The following is a 19,591-nucleotide window of genomic DNA, read 5'->3' as shown; positions in this document are numbered from 1 at the left end:
CCCTCAGATGTGATGGCCCCTCATGTTCCCTTTATCGTGTTGTGCGGTGTTGTGTAGGGTTGTGACCTGTAGTTGGGCATTACTGGCCCTCCCTCAGATGTGATGTTCCCTCATGTTCCCTTTATCGTGTAGTGCGGTGTTGTGTAGGGTTGCAGCCTGTAGTTGGGCATTACTGGCCCTCCCTCAGATGTGATGGCCCCTCATGTTCCCTTTATCGTGTTGTGCGATGTTGTGTAGGGTTGTGGTCTGTAGTTGGGCATTACTGGCCCTCCCTCAGATGTGATGTTCCCTTTATCGTGTTGTGCGGTGTTGTGTAGGGTTGTAGTCTGTAGTTGGGCATTACTGGCCCTCCCTCAGATGTGATGGCCCCTCATGTTCCCTTTATCGTGTTGTGCGGTGTTGTGTAGGGTTGTGACCTGTAGTTGGGCATTACTGGCCCTCCCTCAGATGTGATGTTCCCTTTACCATGTAGAGCGGTGTTGTGTAGTGTTGTGGTCTGTAGTTGGGCATTACTGGCCCTCCCTCAGATGTGATGGCCCCTCATGTTCCCTTTATCGTGTTGTGCGGTGTTGTGTAGGGTTGTGGTCTGTAGTTGGGCATTACTGGCCCTCCCTCAGATGTGATGGCCCCTCATGTTCCCTTTATCATGTAGAGCGGTGTTGTGTAGGGTTGTGACCTGTAGTTGGGCATTACTGGCCCTCCCTCAGATGTGATGTTCACATTATCGTGTTGTGCGGTGTTGTGTAGGGTTGTGGTCTGTAGTTGGGCATTACTGGCCCTCCCTCAGATGTGATGGCCCCTCATGTTCCCTTTATCATGTAGAGCGGTGTTGTGTAGGGTTGTGACCTGTAGTTGGGCATTACTGGCCCTCCCTCAGATGTGATGGCCCCTCATGTTCCCTTTATCGTGTTGTGCGATGTTGTGTAGGGTTGCAGCCTGTAGTTGGGCATTACTGGCCCTCCCTCAGATGTGATGGCCCCTCATGTTCCCTTTATCGTGTTGTGCGGTGTTGTGTAGGGTTGTGACCTGTAGTTGGGCATTACTGGCCCTCCCTCAGATGTGATGTTCCCTCATGTTCCCTTTATCGTGTAGTGCGGTGTTGTGTAGGGTTGCAGCCTGTAGTTGGGCATTACTGGCCCTCCCTCAGATGTGATGGCCCCTCATGTTCCCTTTATCGTGTTGTGCGATGTTGTGTAGGGTTGTGGTCTGTAGTTGGGCATTACTGGCCCTCCCTCAGATGTGATGTTCCCTTTATCGTGTTGTGCGGTGTTGTGTAGGGTTGTAGTCTGTAGTTGGGCATTACTGGCCCTCCCTCAGATGTGATGGCCCCTCATGTTCCCTTTATCGTGTTGTGCGGTGTTGTGTAGGGTTGTGACCTGTAGTTGGGCATTACTGGCCCTCCCTCAGATGTGATGTTCCCTTTATTTATTTGTGTTGTGTAGGGTTGTGCAGTTGTGGGGTTCTGCGTTCTGTCATGGTGCAGAGAGGATGTAGTGTCCAGGTTGCTTGTTTTGCTTAAATTGTTTGTAATCATGTAAATTCCTCACGGCGTCCGCGAGATCTTGATATCTTCACTCGCCACATACCATAGTGATGGCGGACGAGTCAGCGGACAAATATTCCACAGGGATGGCGTCCACATTGTGAGGTTGGAGCTGATTCTGGATGTCCTCAGGGAGAAACCACGAGTCCAAGGACTGTAGAGCCGCACGTGGAGGGGGGATGTGGTATACAGGGATATGGCGGGGGGTATACAGGGATATGGCGGGGGGGTATACAGGGATATGGCGAGGGTATACGGGGATATGGCAGGGGGTATACGGGGATATGGCGGGGGTATACGGGGATATGGCGGGGGGTATATGGGGATATGGCAGGGGTATACAGGGATATGGCGGGGGTATACGGGGATATGGCGGGAGGTATACGGGGATATGGCGGGAGGTATACGGGGATATGGTGGGGATATGGCGGGGGTATACGGGGATATGACGGGGGGTATACGGGGATATGGCGGGGGGTATATGGGGATATGGCGGGGGGTATATGGGGATATGGCGGGGGGTATGCGGGGATATGGCGGGGGGTATGCGGGGATATGGCGGGGGTATATGGGGATATGGTGGGGGGTATATGGGGATATGGCGGGGGGTATATGGGGATTTGGCGGGGGTATATGGGGATTTGGCGGGGGTATATGGGGATATGGCAGGGGATATATGGGGATATGGCGGGGGGTATACGGGAATATGGCGGAGAGTATATGGGGATATGGCGGGGGGTATACAGGGATATGGCGGGGGTATACAGGGATATGGCGGGGGTATACAGGGATATGGCGGGGGGTATACAGGGATATGGCGGAGGGTATTTGGGGATATGGCGGGGGGTATGCAGGGATATGGCGGGGGTATACAGGGATATGGCGGGGGGTATACAGGGATATGGCGGGGGGTATACAGGGATATGGCGGGGGTATACAGGGATATGGCGGGGGTTTACAGGGATATGGCGGGTGGTATACAGGGATATGGCGGGGGGTATACAGGGATATGGCGGGGGTATACAGGGATATGGCGGGGGGTATACACGGATATGGCGGGGTTATACAGGGATATGGCGGGGGTATACAGGGATATGGCGGGGGTATACAGGGATATGGCGGGGGGTATACAGGGATATGAGAGTTTTGGGGTGGATATAGATTGTGATCTCGTGTCCTCACATGTGGTTCTTCTGTTTGCAGATACAGTGTGTGCCAGAATGTAACATCATGCAGCAAATCTATCAGAAACATACGGAGTGCGTAGAACATCCGGACTACAACAACCAGACCACAGGTACTGGAAGAGCTATCTATCTATCTATCTCATATCTATCTATCTATCTCATATCTATCTATCTATCTCATATCTATCTCGTATCTATCTATCTCAAATCTATCTATCTCATATCTATCTATCTCATATCTATCTATCTATCTATCTCATATCTATCTCAAATCTATCTATCTCATATCTATCTTATATCTATCTATCTGTCTTATTTCTATGTACAGTATTTATCTATCTATCTCTCTCATATCTATCTTATATCTATCTATCTGTATTCTTTCTATGTACAGTATTTATCTATCTATCTCTCTCATATCTATCTTATATCTATCTATCTGTATTCTTTCTGTGTACAGTATGTATCTATCTATGCCTAGCTGGCAGCCTAGGGGCCACATATGGTTTCTATTTGCCTTATTTGTGGCCTCCAGGATATTAGACCTGAGCTCCTTGTTCATCTCCTCTATTATGGGGGAACTTTGGTGTATTCGCATGTACAGAAGTTTCTTCGTGTGGTTGTTTATGTTTTGTATATACTTTCGTTCTCTGGAGATATATATATATATATACACTGTGGGAGTTTAGCTCCATAGAGTAGGGCAAGTGGCAGGAACATTTTATCCAGATTACTGCACAGCTGTATTCACATTGGCATAAAACAAAACAAACCTGCTTGTCCAGCTCTAAGTGACCACTATACAGGTGGCTTACTACCGGCCACTCCACAAAACAGACTTTATAAGTGTTACCTTACACCACCGACACTTTCCACATAGTCCACTTTTTCAACCTGCAACCTTCCTGAGTAAACAAATCCCATCTGACTGTCAGCATCCTCACAGCCTTTCTAGCAGAATTAGCAGAATAACTTTGAGCTAGTCCTATCACCCAGTGACGATCTGTCTTCAGCACCTGTGCTGATCTGGGATCATCTGAAAACCTGACCTGGCCTAGGAAGGAGAATGAACAGGCCCCACTGCCAATCCTGCCTGTCATCCCATAAAAAATATCAGCTCAATGACAGGAGAGATTTAACACTCTCCTGAATTTCTCATCTGATAGATAGATAGATATGAGATAGATAGAGAGATAGATAGATATGAGATAGATAGATATGAGTTAGATAGAAAATGAGATAGATAGATATGAGATGGATAGATAGATATGAGATAGATAGATATATATTAGATAGATAGAGAGAGATAGATAGATAGATATGAGATAGATAGATATGAGATAGATAGATAGATATGAGTTAGATAGATAGATATGAGATAGATAGATAGATATGAGATAGATAGATATGAGTTAGATAGAAAATGAGATAGATAGATAGATATGAGATGGATAGATAGATATGAGATAGATAGATATATATTAGATAGATAGAGAGAGATAGATAGATATGAGATAGATAGATATGAGTTAGATAGATAGATATGAGTTAGATAGATAGATATGAGATAGATAGATAGACGTGAGATAGATAGATAGATAGATAGATAGATAGATAGATATGAGATACAAACAAGAAATAAGTTGGCCAGCACTATTGATTCCAAACTATTATACGGACCTGGCTTACAGGTGCAAGCTGCTGGGCTAAATATACAGCAACAGGAGAATACAGCAGCACACTGCTAGCACAAAGATATAGATAAAACATGAGTATATAGATACAACATGAGAAGCTATTCAGCTATGGTGCAGTAATGAAATAGTGAGATACTTAGCTTGCAATTTGGCTGCCAAATAGCTTGAACCGTCCCACCACGGTAAGGTGATCTCATTGGGACGGACCCTACACTATGAATATGCCTCTGTGTGAATAGATCAGCAGGCATTGCAAGATCTGGAACAGCCAAATCACCTTATATACACCTGATAGAGGTGGGTGGGGTGCAAGAACCAACATGGAGGTAGCCACTCCCCCATATGTGTAATACAAACAAGAAATAAGTTGGCCAGCACTATTGATTCCAAACTATTATATGGACCTGGCTTACAGGTGCAAGCTGATGGGCTAAATATACAGCAACAGGAGAATACAGCAGCACACTGCTAGCACAAAGATATAGATAAAACATGAGTATATAGATACAACATGAAAAGCTATGCAGCTATGGTGCAGTAATGAAATAGTGAGATACTTAGCTTGCAATTTGGCGGCCAAATAGCTTGAACTGTCCCACCACGGTAAGGTGATCTCATTAGGATGGACCCTACACTATGAATATGCCTCTGTGTGAATAGATCAGCAGGCATTGCATGAGATTACCTTACCGTGGTGGGACGGTTCAAGCTATTTGGGTGCCAAATTGCAAGCTAAGTATCTCACTATTTCATTACTGCACCATAGCTAAATAGCTTTTCATGTTGTATCTATATACTCATGTTTAATCTATATCTTTGTGCTAGCAGTGTGCTGCTGTATTCTCCTGTTGCTGTATATTTAGCCCATCAGCTTGTACCTGTAAGCCAGGTCCATATAATAGTTTGGAATCAATAGTGCTGGCCAACTTATTTCTTGTTTGTATTACACATATGGGGGAGTGGCTACCTCCATGTTGGTTCTTGCACCCCACCCACCTCTATCAGGTGTATATAAGGTGATTTGGATGTTCCAGATCTTGCAATGCCTGCTGATCTATTCACACAGAGGCATATTCATAGTGTAGGGTCCGTCCCAATGAGATCACCTTACCGTGGTGGGACGGTTCAAGCTATTTGGCCGCCAAATTGCAAGCTAAGTATCTCACTATTTCATTACGGCACCATAGCTGAATAGCTTTTCATGTTGTATCTATATACTCATGTTTTATCTATATCTTTGTGCTAGCAGTGTGCTGTTGTATTCTCCTGTCGCTGTATATTTAGCCCAGTAGCTTGCACCTGTAAGCCAGGTCCGTATAATAGTCTGGAATCAATAGTGCTGGCCAACTTATTTCTTGTTTGTATTACGCATATGGGAGAGTGGCTACCTCCATGTGGGTTCTTGCACCCCACCCACCTCTATCAGGTGTATATAAGGTGATTTGGATGTTCCAGATCTTGCAATACCTGCTGATCTATTCACACAGAGGCATATTCATAGTGTAGGGTCCGTCCCAATGAGATCACCTTACCGTGGTGGGACGGTCCAAGCTATTTGGCCGCCAAATTGCAAGCTAAGTATCTCACTATTTCATTACTGCACCATAGCTGAATAGCATCTCATGTTGTATCTATATACTCATGTTTTATCTATATCTTTGTGCTAGCAGTGTGCTGCTGTATTCTCCTGTTGCTAGATGTGAGATAGATAGATAGATAGATATTAGATAGATAGATACAGATAGATAGATATGAGATAGATAGATAGATAGATATGAGAGGGATAGATAGATATGAGATAGATAGATATGAGATAGATAGATATGAGATAGATAGATAGATATGAGAGAGATAGATATGAGAGAGATAGATATGAGAGAGATAGATATGAGATAGATAGATATGAGATAGATAGATAGATATGAGAGAGATATATATGAGAGAGATAGATATGAGAGAGATAGATAGATAGATAGATAGATATGAGATAGATAGATAGATAGATAGATATGAGATAGATAGATAGATGTGAGATAGATAGATATGAGAGAGATAGATATTAGATAGATATGAGATAGATAGATATGAGATAGATATGAGATAGATAGATATGAGAGAGATAGATATAAGATAGATAGATATGAGATAGATAGATAGATAGATAGATAGATAGATATGAGATAGATAGATAGATATGAGATAGATAAATATTAGATAGATATGAGATAGATAGATATGAGATAGATAAATATTAGATAGATAGATATGACAGAGATAGATATGAGATAGATAGATAGATAGATAGATAGATAGATAGATAAATATGAGGTAGATAGATAGATAGACTCCCCTGTGAGGGGGGGGGATGCCTGGTAGGGACATGTCTGGGATTCAGCATCTGGAGATCTGTCACTTGGAACAATCACTTTTCTAGAATTAAGACTTTTGGAATTAGTGGAAAACATATCTGATTTCTCAGCTTTTGGCACCAAAAACGAAAGAAGAGGTGTCTGATGGAGGGCGCCAGTGACATGTCACCGCCATAATGGATGTCTTGGCCTCCGCGCTGCAGATAACTGAGGATCCGGGCGGCTGCGAGGATTAAGTCTGCTTGGAGATTGGAATAGTTCTGTTAATGAAAAATGAAGAATTTGCCAAAAATTTGTTAAATGTCACCGAATATTCGACAGAATGGATGGTTATAAAAGGGTTCAGTACAGTTGGAATTATAGATATGAGAGAGATAGATATGAGATAGATAAGAGATAGATAGATAGATAGATATGAGATAGATCGATAGATAGATAGATATGAGATAAGATCGATAGATAGATTTGAGATAGATGGATAGATATGAGATAGATGGATAGATATGAGATAGATATGAGATAGATCGATAGATAGATATGAGATAGATCGATAGATAGATATGAGATAGATCGATAGATAGATATGAGATAGATCGATAGATAGATATGAGATAGATAAATAGATATGAGATAGATAGATATGAGATAAGATAGATAGATAGATAGATAGATAGATATGAGATAGATAGATAGATATGAGATAGATAGATAGATATGAGATAAGATCGATAGATAGATATGAGATAGATAGATAGATATGAGATAAGATCGATAGATAGATATGAGATAGATAGATAGATATGAGAGATAGATAGATAGATATGAGATAGATATGAGATAGATAGATATGAGATAGATAGATAGATATGAGATAGATAGATAGATATGAGATAGATAGATAGATAGATAGATATGAGATAGATAGATAGATAGATAGATATGAGATAGATAGATAGATAGATATGAGATAGATAGATAGATAGATAGATAGAATGATAGATAGATAAAATAATCTTCTTTTTCAGGTACTATAGCCTTGTTCCTCTAGGCCCTTCACCCCTTGTCTGTATCCACGCTGAAGATACTTTGGATATCTAGATATCTTGCTCAGAGATCTTTGGACGTCTCTGTGTATATGAAGATGTTTCCATTGTTGCCGTCTGGGTTTCTGAAGGTTCTTGAGTTGTTTCCGTCCTGCGGCTCCAGGATCACATCTTAGTATTTAAGCAGGAGGTCGGACACAATGTCATCTCCTCTTATATAAAGTCACCTAATATACAGTGTTACCTTATTTATTCTCCTTCCAGTGCTGCAGAACATTGCAGTCACCAGTATCTCATGTACCTTCAATATAAACCTGATCTTATACTTCTCTCTCATTTCAAGTGGTGGCAGCTCACTGATCAGCCTTGTTCTCTTTGGAGCTCACTGATCAGCCTTGTTCTCTTTGGAGCTCACTGATCAGCCATGTTCTCTTGGAGGTCACTGATCAGCCATGTTCTCTTTGGAGCTCACTGATCAGCCTTGTTCTCTTTGGAGCTCACTGATCAGCCATGTTATCATGGAGCTCACTGATCAGCCATGTTCTCTTTGGAGCTCACAGATCAGCCATGTTATCATGGAGCTCACTGATCAGCCATGTTCTCTTTGGAGCTCACTGATCAGCCATGTTATCATGGAGCTCACTGATCAGCCATGTTCTCTTTGGAGCTCACTGATCAGCCATGTTATTATGGAGCTCACTGATCAGCCATGTTTTCTTTGGAGCTCACTGATCTGCCTTGTTATCTTGGAACTCACTGGTCAGCCATATTATCTTGGAGCTCACTGGTCAGCCATGTTATCTTGGAGCTCACTGGTCAGCCATGTTATCTTGGAGCTCACTGGTCAGCCTTGCTATCTTGGAGCTCACTGGTCATCCTTGTTATCTTGGAGCTCACTGGTCATCCTTGTTATCTTGGAGCTCACTGGTCAGCCTTGTTATCTTGGAGCTCACGGGTCAGCCTTGTTATCTTGGAGCTCACTGGTCAGCCTTGTTATCTTGGAGCTCACGGGTCAGCATTGTTGTCTTGGAGCTCACTGGTCAGCCATGTTCTCTTTGGAGCTCACTGATCAGCCATGTTCTCTTTGGAGCTCACTGATCAGCCATGTTATCTTGGAGCTCACTGGTCAGCCATGTTCTCTTGGAGCTCACTGGTCAGCCATGTTCTCTTGGAGCTCACTGGTCAGCCATGTTATCTTGGAGCTCACTGGTCAGCCATGTTATCTTGGAGCTCACTGGTCAGCCATGTTATCTTGGAGCTCACTGGTCAGCCATGTTATCTTGGAGCTCACTGGTCAGCCATGTTATCTTGGAGCTCACTGGTCAGCCATGTTATCTTGGAGCTCACTGGTCAGCCTTTTTTTTTTATCTTGGAGCTCACTGGTCAGCCTTTTTTATCTTGGAGCTCACTGGTCAGCCTTTTTTTTTTTTTTATCTTGGAGCTCCCTGGTCAGCCTTGTTATCTTGGAGCTCACTGGTCAACCTTGTTATCTTGGAGCTCACCATTCAGCCATGTTATCTTGGAGCTCACTTGTCAGAAATGTTATCTTGGAGCTCACTGGTCAGCCTATTTTATCTTGGAGCTCACTGGTCAGCCTTTTTTTTTATCTTGGAGCTCACTGGTCAGCCTTGTTATCTTGGAGCTCACTGGTCAACCTTGTTATCTTGGAGCTCACCATTCAGCCATGTTATCTTGGAGCTCACTTGTCAGCCATGATATCTTGGAGCTCACTGGTCAGCCTTGTTGTCCTGGAGCTCACTGGTCAGCCATGTTGTCTTTGAGCTCACTGGTCAGCCTTGTTATCTTGGAGCTCACTGGTCAGCCATGTTGTCTTTGAGCTCACTAGTCAGCCTTGTTATCTTGGAGCTCACTGGTCAGCCATGTTGTCTTTGAGCTCACCGGTCAGCCTTGTTATCTTGTAGCTCACTGTCAGTCTTGTCTTGGAGCTCACTGTCAGTCTTGTCTTGGAGCTCACTGTCAGTCTTGTTATCTTGGAGCTCACTGGTCAGCCATGTTGTCTTTGAGCTCACCGATCAGCCTTGTTATCTTGTAGCTCACTGGTCAGCCATGTTATCGTGGAGCTCACTGGTCATCCTTTTTTTTTATCTTGGAGCTCACTGGTCAGCCTTTTTTTTTTTATCTTGGAGCTCACTGGTCAGCCTTGTTATCTTGGAGCTCACTGGTCAACCTTGTTATCTTGGAGCTCACTGGTCAGCATTGTTGTCTTGGAGCTCACTGGTCAGCCATGTTATCTTGGAGCTTACTTGTCAGCCATGATATCTTGGAGCTCACTGGTCAGCCTTGTTGTCCTGTAGCTCACTGGTGAACCGTGTTATCTTGGAGCTCACTCGTCAGCCATGATGTCTTTGAGCTCACTGGTCAACCATGTTATCTTGGAGCTCACTGGTCAGCCATGTTATCTTGGAGCTCACTGGTCAGCCATGTTGTCTTTGAGCTCACTGATCAGCCATGTTGTCTTTGAGCTCACCGATCAGCCTTGTTATCTTGGAGCTCACTGGTCAGCCATGTTGTCTTTGAGCTCACCGATCAGCCATGTTATCTTGGAGCTCACTGGTCAGCCATGTTGTCTTTGAGCTCACTAGTCAGCCTTGTTATCTTGGAGCTCACTGGTCAGCCATGTTGTCTTTGAGCTCACCGGTCAGCCTTGTTATCTTGTAGCTCACTGTCAGTCTTGTCTTGGAGCTCACCGGTCAGCTATGTTGTCTTACGGTGTCGGGGTCCTGGGTTCAGATCCAAACAAGGACAACATCTACTTGGAGCTTGTGTGCATTTTACTGTTTCCTAAATTGTCCCTAGTGTGTGTCTGAGGTCAGAAAAATAGACAGAGAGCCCCAACGGGTCCTAGAACAATCTGTACAGAGCTGCAGATCATGTCAGCACTATAGAAAACATTAACTGTGTTTGCTTTAGTAGAATAATATTAACAGTTTGTCACTTTGGAGTCCCAACCTTAAAGGGGTATTCCAGCATAAAAGAAAAAAAACTAAGATCTCAAGGGTCATGAAAAAAGGAAAAAATAGTGTAATGTTTTGCCAGATTAGGAGGGACCCAGTTTGGAGACCACTGGTCTGGACCATCAGTCCTTTTAGGTCTTACATACTCTCCAGCTGCCCCCACCAGAGCCCGGACCTGTCCCCGTTTTATGTGTTTTTCTTTATTTTTTTCAACGTTTTTTTTTCTTTGGGCTTCACATGTGAACTTCCTCGAATTTTGCAATTCTTTTCTGCAGAACACGTCCAAATTTCCCCAAGAGGCCCCGACTCCCAGAAATGGTGACTTTATCTTAATTGCTTTGTGCTAACCCAGATCCATCAATCGTGTTATCTCCACGAGGTCTGAGGAGAGAAGTGGCCGGGAGAACCGGGAAATGATTGATTTGTTTTTTGCACAACCATTGGGTGTAAAATGCGTTAATCTTTTAATTCCCCCCTCCCCCACCTCTCTGGTCCTCTAATGGTCCTCCACCCAATGGTCTTCTCCTCCTGTGTTTGCTCTCATATCCATATGCCTAATGACTTAGAGATAAAACCCGTGTTGCTGGCTCCTGGTGGACGCATGGCCGCCGTATGCTGAGCGCAGCGCGGATTCTACCAGTCCAGGCTATTGACTTTGGCAGCGGCGCTAATGTTAAATTAATTAAGGAATATTGAGGCCAGAACATTCTCTCCTCCGGAGACTTTCTGTCACTTTCCGACTGTGATTAATGTGCTAGATTTCTTGATTTTCGGAAAATTTTGATTGTCGTTTTCCTCATCGTCCTAAAAAGACTGTGGGGGGGGGGGGGGGCATTTCTTATTGTTTCTGCTCAATTTTATTTTGACTAGTTTTCCATCCTGTGCCCTATATATATACTTTTTTTACTTCAGCATTTTTGTATTGTTTGTGCTTGAAAGGGGCGTGGCTTAGTGTGCACTGATTTGTTGCATTTACCGTCTATGTAAAAAAATTATTTTTGTAAAAGAAAATTGCACTTGAAATAGGATATATATATATATATATATATATATATATATATATATATATATATACAGTGTGTATATATATATTTATATATATATATATATATATATATATATATATTATTTTTTTTAATATACCGTAGCTTTCCTGGGAACGCAGTTCTAGTTTTATATATATATATATATATATATATATATATATATATATATATATATATATAAATATATTATTTGTGTTCCTTTGTATATGCTTTGCTTATGGTTTATGTGTAAATCATAACTATTTATTTGTGTGTATATATATATATATATATATATATATATATAGTATATTGTGCTATGCAAAGTGATGTCTCATTTTGGATGTTTTCATTAATAACATTATATTTTTATTTAGTTGGTTATGTTTTTCTTTTCCTCTACTGTAGTTTTATTCATCTTCTCCCCCCCCCCCCCTGCACTTTACTTTTAAAAATTAGCTTACATGTCTTTTTGTTGAATTATTATTTTTTTTGTTCTGACCAGTGGTCTCCTAATTATGGTGCTCTAGATGTTGCAAAACCGCAACTCCCTGCAACATCTGGAGGGCCACTGTGTTTGAAGACCATTGGTTTGGTTTCAGACACTCAAATCGGCTTTCAGATATGGCTCCCTGCTCAGTTATGGCTCCCTGCTCAGATATGGCTCCCTGCTCAGATATGGCTCCCTGCTCATATAAGGCTCCCTGCTCATATAAGGCTCCCTGCTCAGATATGGCTCCCTGCTCAGATATGGCTCCCTGCTCAGTTATGGTTCCCTGCTGATATATGGCTCCCTGCTGAGATATGGCTCCCTGCTCAGATATGGCTCCCTGCTCAGAAATGGCTCCCTGCTCAGATATGGTTCCCTGTTCATATATGGCTCCCTGCTCAGATATGGCTCCCTGCTCAGATATGGCTCCCTGTTCATATATGGCTCCCTGCTCAGTTATGGCTCCCTGCTCATATAAGGCTCCCTGCTCAGATATGGCTCCCTGCTCAGATATGGCTCCCTGCTCAGATATGGCTCCCTGCTCAGTTATGGCTCCCTGCTCATATTTGGCTCCCTGCTGAGATATGGCTCCCTGATGAGATATGGCTCCCTGCTCAGATATGGCTCCCTGCTCAGATATGGCTCCCTGCTCAGATATGGCTCCCTGCTCAGATATGGCTCCCTGCTCAGAAATGACTCCCTGCTCAGATATGGCTCCCTGTTCATATATGGCTCCCTGCTCAGATATGGTTCCCTGTTCATATATGGCTCCCTGTTCATATATGGCTCCCTGTTGAGATATGGCTCCCTGTTCATATATGGCTCCCTGCTCAGATATGGCTTCATGATCAGATATGGCTCCCTGCTCATATATGGCTTCATGATCAGATATGGCTCCCTGTTCATATATGGCTCCCTGCTCAGATATGGCTCCCTGCTCAGATATGGCTCCTTGCTCATATATGGCTCCCTGCTCAGTTATGGCTCCCTGCTGAGATATGGCTCCCTGCTCAGATATGGCTCCCTGCTCAGTTATGGCTCCCTGCTGAGATATGGCTCCCTGCTGAGATATGGCTCCCTGCTGAGATATGGCTCCCTGCTGAGATATGGCTCCCTGCTGAGATATGGCTCCCTGCTGAGATATGGCTCCCTGCTCAGATATGGTTCCCTGCTCAGATATGGCTCCCTGCTCAGATATGGTTCCCTGCTCAGATATGGTTCCCTGTTCATATATGGCTCCCTGCTCAGATATGGTTCCCTGTTCATATATGGCTCCCTGCTCATATTTGGCTCCCTGCTCAGATATGGTTCCCTGTTCATATATGGCTCCCTGCTCAGATATGGCTCCCTGTTCATATATGGCTCCCTGCTCAGATATGGTTCCCTGTTCATATATGGCTCCCTGTTCAAATATGGCTCCCTGCTGAGATATGGCTCCCTGTTCATATATGGCTCCCTGCTCAGATATGGCTTCATGATCAGATATGGCTCCTTGCTCATATATGGCTCCCTGCTCAGTTATGGCTCCCTGCTGAGATATGGCTCCCTGCTCAGATATGGCTCCCTGCTCAGTTATGGCTCCCTGCTGAGATATGGCTCCCTGCTGAGATATGGCTCCCTGCTGAGATATGGCTCCCTGCTGAGATATGGCTCCCTGCTGATATATGGCTCCCTGCTGAGATATGGCTCCCTGCTGAGATATGGCTCCCTGCTCAGATATGGTTCCCTGCTCAGATATGGCTCCCTGCTCAGATATGGCTCCCTGCTCAGATATGGTTCCCTGTTCATATATGGCTCCCTGCTCATATTTGGCTCCCTGCTCAGATATGGCTCATATGGCTCCCTGCTCAGATATGGCTCCCTGTTCATATATGGCTCCCTGCTCAGATATGCCCCCCTGCTCAGATATGGCTCCCTGCTTAGATATGGTTCACTGCTCATTTAAAGCTCCTTGCTCATATATCGTTCCCTGCTCAGATATGGCTCCCTGCTCAGTTATGGCTCCGTGCTCAGATATGGCTCCCTGCTCATATATGGCTCCCTGCTCAGATATGGCTCCCTGCTCAGTTATGGCTCCCTGCTGATATATGGCTCCCTGCTGAGATATGGCTCCCTGCTGAGATATGGCTCCCTGCTCAGATATGGCTCCCTGCTCAGATATGGTTCCCTGCTCAGATATGGCTCCCTGCTCAGATATGGCTCCCTGCTCAGATATGGTTCCCTGTTCATATATGGCTCCCTGCTCATATTTGGCTCCCTGCTCAGATATGGCTCATATGGCTCCCTGCTCAGATATGGCTCCCTGTTCATATATGGCTCCCTGCTCAGATATGCCCCCCTGCTCAGATATGGCTCCCTGCTCAGATATGGCTCCCTGCTTAGATATGGTTCACTGCTCATTTAAAGCTCCTTGCTCATATATCGTTCCCTGCTCAGATATGGCTCCCTGCTCAGATATGGTTCCCTGCTCAGCTATGGCTCCGTGCTCAGATATGGCTCCCTGCTCATATATGGCCCCCTGCTCAGATATGGCTCCCTGCTCAGATACGGCTCCCTGCTCAGATATGGTTCCCTGCTCAGATATGGTTCCCTGCTCAGATATGGCTCCCTGCTCAGATACGGCTCCCTGCTCAGATATGGCTCCCTTTTTTTTTTTACATTACTGAACATGGGAAAAGGTATGGACTCTCGTAGGACAGCTGAAGCTTGGAAGGGGAAGATCTAAAAGGACTGGTGGTTTTAAAGCAGTGGTCTCCAAACTGTGGCCCTCCAGATATTTCAAAACTACAACTCCTGAATGCTTGGGGACGTAGTTTTGCAACATCTGGAGTGCCACATTTTGGAGACCACTGTTTTAAAATACCTACTTAGTTGTGACATTCGTGGATCACGGTGGACATGCTCCAGCCTGTCTATGGCTCTTCTTTTAGGTCATCCTCACAATAGGTCTATTTGCACGTAAAGCCACTTACAATGTAATGTTCCATTTATAGAAATCAATCCGTTCAAAGGAAACAAATGAAATAATAATGGGTCGGGTCGAGCCTTTTGGCTACGAAAGCCAAGATGGGAAACCTTGTTGCTATTTTCCCCCGGTTTATCCCATGATCAAATATTTGCTCTCGCTATATCGGTTGTTCCAGCCGCACATACATTGTGGAGGGAGAGAACACTCCTCCTCTGGGCTTCTGTAAACACCGATATCTTTGTTATCTGGAGTAGGACGCGATTGTGAAGCAGGTTCTGACAGCGGTTCCTCGGCTCCGAGTCACGTTTCCTGCATGTTGTGGCTGCTTTAAAATTCCTTTACGTAAAGTCGAATGAGAAACCAGGAATAGATGGACGGACTCCAGTGTTGGAGCAAAGGGTTAAAGGGGTACTCCACTGCCCAGCGTTCTGAACATTTTGTTCCGGTTGCGGGGGTCGTGCCGTCACGCCACACCCCCTCAATGCACGTCTATGGGAGGGGGCGTGGCGGCCGCCACGCCCCCTCCCATAGACGTGCATTGAGGGGGCATGGCCGTGACGTCACGACCCCCGCAGCCTGCACTCAACGTTCGGAAAAAAATGTTCCAAACGCTGGGGCAGTGAAGTACCCCTTTAAATATCTGCACCGCTCTTATGTCTCCTGGCTCTTAAAGGGGTACTACCGTGCTGACAACTTATCCCCTATCTAAAGGAAAGGGGATAAGTTGCCTGATCGCGCTGGGGACCCCCACGATCTCGCACGCAGCACCCCGCTCTCATCAGGTCCCGGAGCGAACATTCTCTCCGGGTCTGATGACGGGGTCGGTGATCGTGAAGTCACAGCTCCGCCCCCGTGTGAAGTTACGCTCCGCCCCTCAATGCAAGTCTATGGCAGGGGGCGAGACAGCTGCAATAGACTTACATTGACGGGGCGGAGCGGGACGTCACATGGGGACAGAGCCGTGACATCACAATACTCCGGCCCCGTGATCGTCAGTCATCAGACCCGGAGCGATGTTCGCTCCAGGTCTGATGAGAGCGGGGTTCTGCGTGCGAGATCGCGGGGGTCCCCAGTGGCGGGACCCCGTGCGATCAGGCAACTTATCCACTATCCTTTAGATAGGGGATAAGTTGTCAGCACGGTAGTACCCCTTTAAGATTTTCCTATCACAGAAAAAAAGTAGAAGTGCATTAGGAGATTAGCTGAAACAGCAAGAGTCAGATATAAGATTAAATAAAATATATGGGGGCTCGTCCGGGATCTAAATCATTGCCGATAGTGATGTTTGCATTGGTTATTATGAACGTGCTGTCACTGACTTTAAAGGGGTTCTCCGCCCCTAAACATCTTATCTCCTATCCAAATGATAGGTGATAAGATGTCTGATCGCGGGGTCTGGCAACTGGGACACCCTGCCCCCCCCCCCCCCCCATCTCCAGCACGGCACCCCGGTCATCTGGTGCACAGAGTGAACTCGGCTCCATGCTGGATGATAGGCGACCACAGCCGTCATGCCCCCTCCATTCATGTCTATGGGAGGAGGCGTGAGGGCTTTGTACTAGCTCTTTCCCATATACATCAATAGAGGGGGCTTTCATGTTCAGAATTAAGCGGTGCCGGCCTGGAGATCGCGGAGAGTCCAACGGCCAGAACCCCCGCGATGATACATCTGCTTCCCTATGCTTTGGTTCAGGGATAAGATGTCTAGGGGTGGAGTACCCCTTTAATGTTGAGGTAGTTATACATCCATTCATTTAAGACTAATTTTTGGGCAATGCTCTATGGGTAAAAAGGTATGCAAATGAGCTCTCCTGCAGAAGGTCTATGTGGTAATACTGTATATAGAAACTCCTAGGTTATTTAAGGTCAGTAATTCACCCCCTCCCCCCATTCTTCATTATCTAAGTGGTCGCCCTCGAAGTGATTTGTTAAGGAAACAATTTATAGTTGAGGATCTATTGATCTATTGAAATAGATGAATGAGCCGATGTGGAAGGTCGTCGAGACATGACATGACCGTAATGAAATGGCCCCATGGTCAACGGTCAGGAGGTCCGGAACCCAATAGTTGGTCTTTTCGTGCGCCCAAGTCTACAATCAGCGCCGCATCAGAATGAGGGTATCGATGTTGTATATTAGTTATGTCATGTTGTATATTAGTTATGTCATGTTGTGTATTAGTTATGTCATGTTGTGCATTAGTTGTGTCATGTTGTATATTAGTTGTGTCCTGTTGTGTATTAGTTGTGTCATGTTGTGTATTAGTTATGTCCTGTTGTGTATTAGTTGTGTCATGTTGTGTATTAGTTGTGTCATGTTGTGTATTAGTTGTGTCATGTTATGCATTAGTTATGTCATGTTGTGTATTAGTTATGTCATGTTGTGTATTAGTTATGTCATGTTGTGTATTAGTTGTGCCAGGTTGTGTATTAGTTGTGTCATGTTGTGCATTAGTTGTGTCATCTTGTGTATTAGTTGTGTCATGTTGTATATTAGTTATGTCATGTTGTGTATTAGTTGTGTCATGTTGTGCATTAGTTGTGTCATGTTGTGCATTAGTTGTGTCATGTTGTGTATTAGTTGTGTCATGTTGTATATTAGTTGTGTCATGTTGTATATTAGTTGTGTCATGTTGTATATTAGTTATGTCATGTTGTATATTAGTTATGTCATGTTGTGCATTAGTTATGTCATGTTGTATATTAGTTGTGTCATGTTGTATATTAGTTATGTCATGTTGTATATTAGTTTTGTCATGTTGTGCATTAGTTGTGTCATCTTGTATATTAGTTATGTCATGTTGTGCATTAGTTATGTCATGTTGTATATTAGTTGTGTCATGTTGTATATTAGTTATGTCATGTTGTGCATTAGTTATGTCATGTTGTGTATTAGTTATGTCATGTTGTGCATTAGTTGTGTCATGTTGTATATTAGTTGTGTCCTGTTGTGTATTAGTTGTGTCATCTTGTGTATTAGTTATGTCATGTTGTGTATTAGTTATGTCATGTTGTGTATTAGTTGTGTCATGTTGTGTATTAGTTGTGTCATGTTGTGCATTAGTTATGTCACGTTGTTTATTAGTTGTGTCATGTTGTGTATTAGTTGTGTCATGTTGTGCATTAGTTATGTCATGTTGTGTATTAGTTGTGTCATGTTGTGTATTAGTTATGTCACGTTGTGCATTAGTTGTGTCATGTTGTGCATTAGTTGTGTCATGTTGTGCATTAGTTGTGTCATCTTGTGTATTAGTTTTGTCACGTTGTGTATTAGTTTTTAGTTTTTTTTTGTAGACAGGACGTATAACTAAAATATGAAAAATACACCTAAACATAAAATTCATTTGAAGCTGTAAATAACCATTCGCCATTTTACCGTTATCGTGAACGCAGCCGCGCCGGTGAATAATTAGATAAAACACAACTGATAATTGCAAACACGGCGCCGATCCTGATGTTCTACGCACCTGAAATCCTGATATTTCGGTTCTTTCTCCTGTCAGATACGGCTCCTGTGTAATCTCCAGATTTAGGAAAACTGAATGAATTTTAATATTTTGCGCCGTTTTTTGCAGTGCGAAGGAGGAGCCTCTTATCTCCTCGGTCAAAATCATTTTCCGTTTTCCCGAAAGTCTCAAAGTGTAAATATTATGAAATTTCACCATAAAACGCCGTCCTGATGTTATTACGAGAGTCCGGACATTTATATGGGAGATTTCTTTGTTTTATTTGTTGTTACATTTTTGCAAACCACATTTTTTTTCTTCCTTACCCAGCTGTATTAGGGCAGAAAACTAAAATTTGCTTGAAAATTTGCTAAATATTTTCTATTAATTTGCACAGTTTTTCTGGTGAGTTTTAGGTGTGTAATTTATTTTGCACATGACCTTGCGCCAATGATATAATCCTATTTTGCGCTGTTTTAGGTTGTTTGCGCTGGCTTCATCATTTTCATTGTTGCTCAAGCAGGGGCGTGGTTGGCAAGTGCGCCGGTTGGTGCGTTAAATTTATCATTTGTGCAAATAAATCTGTGCTCATGATAAATCCTAAACCCCGCCCCCAATCCCAATAAATTGTAGGAATCTTTTCAAGGATGCACAACTGGGGGAAAAGACGTGTCAATGAAGTTCCTACTTAGGGAGTGGAGTTTACATGCACAAATTTTGCTCAAACTTAGTTTTTTAGGTACATGATAAATCTATCTGCGCACACTAAGTCCCGTCCCCTACAAGCGCAGGAATACAAAAATGATAAAGCGAGAATAAACTACAAAAAAAAGTACAAAAACAATTATG

The 19,591-nt window shown here is 43.8% G+C and overlaps 1 protein-coding gene across 2 annotated transcripts in view; it reads left to right on the top strand.

Annotated features, from left to right (window-relative positions):
- Positions 1 to 19,591, top strand: part of LOC130272856 (vasoactive intestinal polypeptide receptor-like) — a 304,671-nt gene that overhangs the window by 65,707 nt on the left and 219,373 nt on the right. For both annotated transcript variants that reach the window (XM_056518817.1, XM_056518818.1), the window contains exon 2: positions 2,747 to 2,840. In XM_056518817.1, coding sequence (XP_056374792.1) covers positions 2,747 to 2,840 — 94 coding nt within the window. The remainder of the gene's footprint in view (positions 1 to 2,746; positions 2,841 to 19,591) is intronic.

Source organism: Hyla sarda, chromosome 5, assembly GCF_029499605.1.
Source record: "Hyla sarda isolate aHylSar1 chromosome 5, aHylSar1.hap1, whole genome shotgun sequence".
NCBI classification, from domain to species: domain Eukaryota; kingdom Metazoa; phylum Chordata; class Amphibia; order Anura; family Hylidae; genus Hyla; species Hyla sarda.
This window is presented reverse-complemented; position numbering and strand designations above follow the sequence as displayed.